Genomic DNA, 8,429 nt, shown 5'->3' with positions numbered 1-8,429 from the left:
TCCTCCGATACTGACTCCTTCCCAGACCATAATAAAAAGAGTGCACTTCCTAGATATTACGAAGGCGGTTTGTATTGTTTGGATCTCTCCACACGTGCACTCTTCTAAAATCAGGATAAAGTCTGAATCCGTATTCATCACTGAAAAGGACTTTTGTCCAATTTGGCCACAAAGAAGAGTCGAACACCTCGATTTTCCCTTGAGAACGGTTGAACTCTCAAAGGTCGACGACTACGTACAAGCGACGACTTACCCCAACTGCAACATTATGTACTTGCTGGAGCATGATTTGCAGTTCTGGTGCCGTTATGGTAGGGTGTCTTCATGCATTAAGTTGCAGAAAACGTACGTGCACTTCCATAAATGAAAATGATTATGAATTTTATTGATATTATTATTTTTCTATAATTAATATTTTATTTTTTTATAAATTTGTCACTCGAAATGAATAAATATTTAAATATTAGTATTATTTTTTTTGTCTTCAGATTTATTTAGTATTGGTGGAAGTTGTAATAAAATTGTATTATTCGATACAAATATTTTGAATAAATATCAATAAAAAAGAGAATATTGGATTTGTTTCGGGATCCGTTAGCTTCCCACTGCCACTGAAGTATTTTATCTTCGAATGAAGAATTTTACTTAGTAAAAAAGTCCCCACATGATACGGACCAAAAGACCATAAGCAAACACGACACAACAGCATCGGAAGACATATATGGTTAAGACGGCTTTATTTTGCCCATATAAGATTGGATGAACAAGGTCAATAAAGGAAGATCGAAATCTTCCTCGGAAGTATTTTGATCCGCAGAGCCACGACAGTGTGGTGTCATCCTGGGAGAAAAATGTAAAATTTCATTCTTTTATAATATTTTGGTCCTACGCTGACAGTGTGATATTTCTTATATGATGGTCCGTAATAATATTTTTAACAATTGGGCGTATTATGTACTATTAATAATACCTGATGATAAAGTTTTGAAAAAAGTATTGAATTTTGCCCAAAAATTAGATGATGGCAAGGCAAACCATTTTTTACTGTTTATTGATTGACTCGTGAGTATGAATGGTAGGTCTGACAACTTGTCAAGATCGATTCTGTTCTGCCTTATGTAGGTGAAGGCGGCTCTGACCTGGGCCTCAGGGGATTAGTTTTTCCTTGAGGTCCCAACGGTGTCCACGGTCTATCCTTCTAGCTAAGAACTTTGCTGACGCGACGTCTGCAGTACAGCTGCATCTGTGGTACAGCTGTACACATCTAAACTAAGCAATCGGATGATTTTTCTTCAAATTTTAATTGCAGCAAATTTGAAAAATGTACGCAACTAAAGATAAAATGATTGATTTCATTGTTATGAATAGACAAATGTCATATTTAGAGCTAATCTGCTATTCCAGGTTCTTATAATTCACCTTCCACTTCTTCAAAAAGCATCCATTAGACTGCTGTCGCTCTTCGAGATGATCGACCGTCTTTCGAGGCAGCTCGTTAGCTTACTCCGTCTATTCCGATACCCAAAATACGCATCCCAGCCACTAAACGTTCATTTATTTCAAATGCATTTTCAATCATAGGCCCGAAATTGATGTACGAAATACCGCATTTACATACATCACAGTAATTTTAAATCTGAAGCATTGCGAAATTGATTAAAAATCACATTTTTTACAAGTTTTCACTACATCACTAAATTGCTAGTTGCATAAAAAACCGAAACAAATTGAATAATAATAATAATATAATAATTGAATAATAATCTATTAGTTGGATAAATCAAAATATTTTCATCATTATAGCACGAATAATGACACTGGTAAGTCCGTAGTAAACGTAAATTTCTAACTGTTGAGCGACTACTCTTAGAAAGCTCAAACTATTTATTTGAAATTTTAGTACGTTATTTTTTAAGACTAATGAAAAAAGTAACAATTTTCACAATAGGTATGTCCTTTAACAACAACGTAACAAAAGTAATGTTTTTGTATGGATTATTATGATTTACTTATTCGTTAAACGGTCAAATACTTAAAAATGTGAATTACTCATTAATAGCCAACATTAATTTTACATTTGTAAAGAAAATTGATTATCTTTGTTAATGTAGTTCATCTTATTAATTTCAAATTAAAATTTAATTCTTAAAATTAGAAATAAAAAGAAATTACCGATTTATTTTAAATAAGAACAAATAATATATTTTGTTTAAAACATGTTATCGATTATGTAAATTGGGAAAATAAATTAGGTCAGCTAAGAGTCAATATTTATTTTAAAAGATAAAAAAATATTTGGTATTATAGTCATAAATTTAGTTCATTTACTTTTTTAAATAAATTTTAATGTAAATTCAATGAATTTAATTTGTACGTCTTTTTTTTAATATTTTATTTTTATTTTTTGTGTAATTTACAATTTACTCAATGTATGATTAGTTAAAAGCATAGTATAAAGAGGGTGACACTGTTTGTAACAACGGCATAACCGTTGGGTGCTTTCACTGCCAATTTTCAAAATACAATAATTTAAAATTTAAAGAAATTTCTTAAAACTTCATCCATTTTAATATAATAATTGTTTTTTTTAATATTTGATATGTTACTGTATAGTGTTCTGTGTTTTATAGTTTGGCAACACTGTCACAAGAAAATCTGTCACTACCGTCAAATTTATTTAAATAATTTAAAATCACTTTTCTTCACAAATGTAAACCACATAATTTCACGTCCATTCCATCCAGGATCTGCACACAATTCCTGCAATTGCGATTTCAATGACTGTCACCTTATAAAGACGGTAAGGGCATAAAAATTAAACGACTGATGTAGTACATAAACAACGATTGTACTGGTAGGAATATGGAATCTGAACGTATATTAGTGGCTGCCGGTTTAACTGCCGCCGCAGTAGTGGGTGCTTTCGTCTTTTGGGGGCCCTCTACAGGTTCAAGCAGTGGCAGGGGTAGATTAGCAGGTCTAGTCAATTTGGGAAAGACCTGCTTTCTGAATGCTGTCTTGCATGCATTAGCAGCTTGCCCACACTTCTTACAGTGGTTGGACAAAGATACTTACATTAAAGAGACTAGTTTAAGAAGCACACTGTCAACAGTCCTATCTGGTATGTTTAAAGCTCTTAATTTGTAACAAATTTCTATCGGTGACTATTTCAGTTGTTAATGGTACAAATAAGTCTGTCCAAGACACATATGCACCTGCAGCAGTTATAAATGCATTAAAAAGACTAGGCTGGGTAATACCAGCTGGTGAACAAGATGCCCATGAACTGCTGAATGTGATTCTGGCAACCTTAGATGAAGAAAGTCAAAAAATAGGCAGAAAAGTAAGACTGTTTCCTTAAAATATACAATATACTCATTGTTCTAATTCACAGGCTGGTTGTTTGTCTGATGCTTTGGGTATGAATGAATTAAATACTGAAATTTATGATGAGGAACCACAGGAGTACAATTCTTTGGGCAGTGTCATGTCACTAAACGAAATATGCAGGCCTACCAGTTTGACCTGGCGGGGCGGCGCTATAAGAAGAAACAGATGGATTTCTAGATCATGTAGGGCTTTGCAAATGTCCGGTCCACCACCACAACCTGCATCGAATCCTTTTACGGGTACTCTAACCAGTCAATTAAGATGCACAGAGTGCGGATTTCGGGTAATAATTTTGATTCTTTATATGTTTATACAATATATTTGTTTAATGCACAAATAAATTGTTGAAGTGAACTGTTGAAGAATGAATAACATAAAACATTTAGGACATGTAATCATATGAACAATTATGATCAAAATATCTCTAGATATCTATTTTTAAAAATGTTACATTAATTTAAGAATACTGATATTAATATGACTCATTTGCAACAATATAGAAACGCAATACAATACATCTATTGTATACTTGCAATTTAACAAGTTTTTATAAATTAATTGTCAATATAATACGGTATTATTTTACTGGATTCTTTGATATTTTAGTATTTCAACAAAAATAAATAAATTAGCTTCGTGTCTATTGTAATTTATTAATTAATTGTGGTTGAAATTGTTATTATACTTTTGTTTTTAATAAATGATTTATTGCTTCAGTCATCAGTGCGTTACGATAAATTTGAGAGCCTTTCGCTGGCATTACCGGCGGGAGCGGGCGATTTGGGTTGGGGACGGCACAAGTTGCATCAGCTTCTCACCAATTTCGTGACGCCCGAAGTGGTCATGGACGTGCAATGCGAGGGTTGCAACAAGGGCAGAGACCCTCTTCTCTCGCCTATCCTCGCCAAACAAGTGAAAATACTCAATTTCGGAAAGGTGCACGAATTTAAGATCCGTTTTGTGTTATATAACTTACGAACTTCTATTGGTTTTCAGTTGCCGGTTTGCTTGTGCATACACATTTCTAGGAATACATGGTTGACAGGTGGCATGACCAAACGGCAGGATTATGTACAATTTCCGATGCGGCTGTCCATGACAGCCTACACTTTTATTCAAGTACATTACCAAAGACGACTACCAAATGCTGTTAGTATTTTTAGTTCATTGGTTTTTCAATGTAATACTATGGTATTAGAAAGATGTTACCTCTAGTACAGTTGATGTTTATTTTTTAAGAATTATACAAGTACTAGCGAGGGTGGCAGTCCCTTGACTAGTAACACGCCGATGAGCTGGACGGGAAGCAGTCTCACCGAAATGGCAAATGAATTCCGTAACGTGTACCAACTGGCCGCCGTCGTCGTTCATTCCGGCGACGCGCATTCCGGTCACTTTGTGACTTATAGACGGGGTCATCAAAATAGCCGGTATGTTGTTCTTTTCTATTCACTACAGTATTGAGTTCAATGAGTTTTGTAGGTGGTATTACACGTCGGACGTGGAGATTAGGGAGGTAACAGTTGACGAAGTGTTGCAGAGCACAGCGTATATGCTGTTTTACGAGAAGACATCGACCATGAGCCACGCATTTTAAAACAGAAAGTGACAAATAAAGCGGGCCCGCTGTGACTATTTATTTCGCGTTTTTTAGTTCCTATATATTATTTTGCTTATAATGAATAGTAATGTTATTCTTTAAGAGCAATCGGAAATTTTTGTTTTAATTTGTACTATGTACGAACATGCATATTGTGTCCAAATGGTACAAGTTTATTATTTATTTCCTTTTGGATCAGTGATTTTCCAATGTGTGCATTTAAAGTTTTTACCTCATCTCACTGTAATAATTTCCATAGCAACTGGAACATAGTTGTATCTTCATTACTCAATAGATTATTATTATCTCTATAAAAAAAGTTCAATTTTTGTGTTTAAATCGTAGTTATTTAGTGATTTAGGTGTTTCCGCGAAATCAATATTAAAATTAGATATTTATAGTTTTGGAAAAAACCTTTTTTTAATTGTTCCAATTGCTCATTTCTTTCCATATGTTTAACGTTTTATTGACTCATTCCATTCATATAGTATATATCCAATCTCTGTTGTGTAATGTGTGTGTAATTTCTATATAGGGTTTGCTACAGAACCCTAATAACTAAACTATTCCTTGTTTTTGTTATTCACTTTAAAATTTTATTGAAGAATCGAATTATTTTGTAAACAAATTAATCTTTAACTGCTGTATATTTGTATAAATATATATTTGAACTAAATGGTATTTTCAATTAAACCATCATCATTGATAGTGATTTTATTTGTAAATGTTGTTTTCACCTACAATGCTAGATATTAATATTTATATAGTAATAATAAATATGTTACCTCTTATAAACTTACAGTGTTTATGGAATACCACATTATTCATTATACAAAGTTTGAATATCTACACCAGAACGTTTTATTTCACTTCCACTTAAAACACTTTTTACACTTTTTATACCCTGGTTAAAACAGTGTTCCCCTTTATAATGGTCCAAAATATTTTCCAAAGTCGACCAAACCTCACACTTCGATAAAGGACAAAAATACAGCTTACAAATGTTCTTATGAGGGTCCAAATCATTCATAGATCCTCCGAATGTAGAAACATTATCAAAATGAACACAAGTATTTTATTTTTAGTATTTGAGTAACTGCTTGAACGAACCCTACATACAGCCTGTCCATTGAAACATTGTTCAATTGATGATTTTAACTATTCATCACACACCGAGCACTTTAATAAAAAAAATATTTCTTTTCTCTTAGTTGGAACTGTTTCGGGATTGAAACGCAATTCAATCGTGATTACTTCTGCCTGCAGCCCATTCAGTTCTCCCAGACAGTAGGTTGCGTCTCTTCTGAATCAAGTTCCACAATTTATTTGTCGCCGACAGTTCCCAGTTTAACAATGTGTGTTGTGTATTTATAAAAATGAATAGCTGTCATAGTTAATTTAAAGGACTCTTTATCTTCCATCAACACATCAACCAAAAATAAAGCTTAATTGTTATAGAGAAAACAGGAATTAGTTGATGGTAACAAAAATATCTGAATATAAAACTGTTATCAATATAAAAAATTATAAGGAATGAAACAATTATCAGAATTAAGTTTATTTATTAATTCTAAGAATTTTACATAATTTTCTGGCTTTGGTATTTTAATTCATATTTTTCAGGAGTGAGACTGGGATCTAATCCATGTTGTTTCATCTGTACTACAATATCAAATAAGTAATCGTAACACTCAGTCATAGTTTTAGCTTGTTGCCATGTATCACCCCATACATATACCTAGAAAATATCAAATAAAAATAATTTATAGTTATATTATTGATAATTTTATTAACCTTAAAATTTTATTAATTTAAGTAATTAAAAACTGTAATTTTGTAACAAAAATTTTAAACGGTGTAATAAATATCAAATCTGCTTTCAATTTTAATTTGGAAATGTAATATTAATATAAAATTCTTTAAAAAAATTCCATATAAAATCTATGTAAATAATGTCACTGTATTTTTAGTTAGTTAATAAAAAAGTTTCAAATGGACTGTTCATAAAGAACCTAAACATTACCAATTTAATTATATTATATCCATTTTAAATTTTAATTCAAATACAGTAATATTAATATTAAATTTGAAAAAAATATATTTTTATATAATAAAATAAATAAATCATTATAATCACTGTATCTTTAGTAAAATTTTGTGAACAATTTACAGTAATAAAAAATTAAACCTAAAACAATAATATACAATTTCTCACCCCATGTCTTCTAACAAGAACTGCACATGTTTCAGGATAATCCTTTATGGTCTGTTCAAGACGATCCTTCAAATCCTCCTCAAAAGGTGTGTTTTCAATAATAGGCACAACTAGCTCCTCATCATACCTGTAATTCCTGCCCAATTTCTGATTTCTGATCCCCTTTATCATTTCCAAGTGGGTACACTTGAATTCCTTGCCGGGGAACAACATAGTTGCCATAACAGCACTTTTTGAGTGAGTATGAATAACAGCACCGGCGTTTCTTTGTAAATACGCGCACATGAATAGGGGGGTGCACTGGCTTTTCTTCAGATTCTTCTTAGGTGGTGGTAATTTGATATCTTTTCCATGAATGTCTTGAATAAATAAATCTTCTGGTTTGATTCTCTCCTTTTGAACACCAGAAGGTGCAATGTATATTTCATTGTCAAGTTTAATACTAATTCCTCCGCCTAAAATATTTTATGAAAACTTGAAATTGCGACTTAATTCATATTACCTGTGCCAGTGACCCATCCTAAATCATAGAATTGTCTACACAATTCCGGAATCAAATTGGTCGGATGCTCAGGATCTTCAGACATTTTATAAGTAATACAGAAAAAACACAATTTATATTGTAACTTATCACAAGAAGGTCATTGAAGCGACTATCCCTAACCTAAAACTGATAAGTTAGATAAATTAAATATCCTGTTATTTTCATTGATATAATGCGGCATATTTAAACAAAATAACAAATAAATTTTTATGAATGATAAATATATTTACTATTAGAACCTATTTCTGATCTATTATTTTTATTTTGTACTTCAAGTTTTATTTGCTTCAAATATTTGAGCGCTAATTTTTTTATTTAAATATAATTATATAGAATAGTATGTACAATTTAACTGATAAATATTATTTTAATTTGATACTTTCCTTTTAAATGTGCGCATGATATTTGTACATTAGAACTATTCTACGCATTTTCGCTACTATGAATAACATTTTATTTTGAATTTTATAAGATTAAATTTTATTTTCTTATGTAAATCTAAAGGATGTTATAATTTCGGTTAATTTTGAAATAAAATGTAATATATGATATCAGCCCATTTGACCTACGATATCGATTTATAAATAGTGACTGCGTGAATTACATATTTCTTCCACAAAATATTTCGCTATGGCTGAGGAAAAACCAGATGAACAAAAATCATCAGAACTCTTTGAAGC

General features: G+C 31.6%; 2 protein-coding genes across 3 annotated transcripts; one reads left to right on the top strand and one right to left on the bottom strand.

Annotated features, from left to right (window-relative positions):
• Positions 1 to 2,653: 2,653 nt before the first annotated feature.
• Positions 2,654 to 5,666, top strand: LOC109608760 (ubiquitin carboxyl-terminal hydrolase 30 homolog). 2 transcript variants are annotated; one of them, XM_049961575.1, is made up of 8 exons: positions 2,654 to 2,800; positions 2,859 to 3,121; positions 3,174 to 3,343; positions 3,395 to 3,673; positions 4,108 to 4,326; positions 4,387 to 4,539; positions 4,630 to 4,820; positions 4,873 to 5,666. In XM_049961575.1, exons 2-8 carry the CDS (start codon positions 2,863 to 2,865, stop codon positions 4,985 to 4,987), a joined length of 1,386 nt encoding a protein of 461 aa, XP_049817532.1. In that variant the 5' UTR covers positions 2,654 to 2,800; positions 2,859 to 2,862; the 3' UTR covers positions 4,988 to 5,666. The 2 variants fall into 2 exon arrangements, with proteins under 2 accessions (XP_049817532.1, XP_049817538.1); XM_049961581.1 differs by lacking the exon at positions 4,873 to 5,666 and having other exon boundaries at positions 4,387 to 4,570; positions 4,630 to 4,769.
• Positions 5,667 to 6,530: 864 nt separating this feature from the next.
• On the bottom strand, positions 6,531 to 8,047 carry LOC109608761 (methylthioribulose-1-phosphate dehydratase). Its single transcript, XM_020025304.2, has 3 exons — positions 7,708 to 8,047; positions 7,206 to 7,660; positions 6,531 to 6,728 (listed from the first exon to the last, which is right to left on the bottom strand). The coding sequence occupies exons 1-3, from the start codon at positions 7,790 to 7,792 to the stop codon at positions 6,570 to 6,572; spliced, it is 699 nt and encodes a 232-aa protein (XP_019880863.1). The 5' UTR covers positions 7,793 to 8,047; the 3' UTR covers positions 6,531 to 6,569.
• Between the last annotated feature and the right edge of the window lie 382 nt (positions 8,048 to 8,429).

The sequence above is a fragment of the Aethina tumida genome, chromosome 1 (genome assembly GCF_024364675.1).
Source record: "Aethina tumida isolate Nest 87 chromosome 1, icAetTumi1.1, whole genome shotgun sequence".
Lineage (NCBI taxonomy): Eukaryota > Metazoa > Arthropoda > Insecta > Coleoptera > Nitidulidae > Aethina > Aethina tumida.
Note: the sequence above shows the minus strand (reverse complement) of the source record. Positions and strands in the feature narration are given on the sequence as shown.

Bases quoted from the DNA above. Each gene is read 5' to 3' on its own strand.
- LOC109608761 (XM_020025304.2), bottom strand. From the start codon at position 7,792: ATGTCTGAAGATCCTGAGCATCCGACCAATTTGATTCCGGAATTGTGT. The intron at 7,661-7,707 runs GTAATATGAATT...AAAATATTTTAG, and splicing joins AGGATGGGTCACTGGCACAG to GCGGAGGAATTAGTATTAAA. The intron at 6,729-7,205 runs GTGAGAAATTGT...GATATTTTCTAG, and splicing joins TTCTTGTTAGAAGACATGGG to GTATATGTATGGGGTGATAC.
- LOC109608760 (XM_049961575.1), top strand. From the start codon at position 2,863: ATGGAATCTGAACGTATATTAGTGGCTGCCGGTTTAACTGCCGCCGCA. The intron at 4,327-4,386 runs GTGCACGAATTT...ATTGGTTTTCAG, and splicing joins AAATACTCAATTTCGGAAAG to TTGCCGGTTTGCTTGTGCAT. The intron at 4,821-4,872 runs GTATGTTGTTCT...TGAGTTTTGTAG, and splicing joins CGGGGTCATCAAAATAGCCG to GTGGTATTACACGTCGGACG.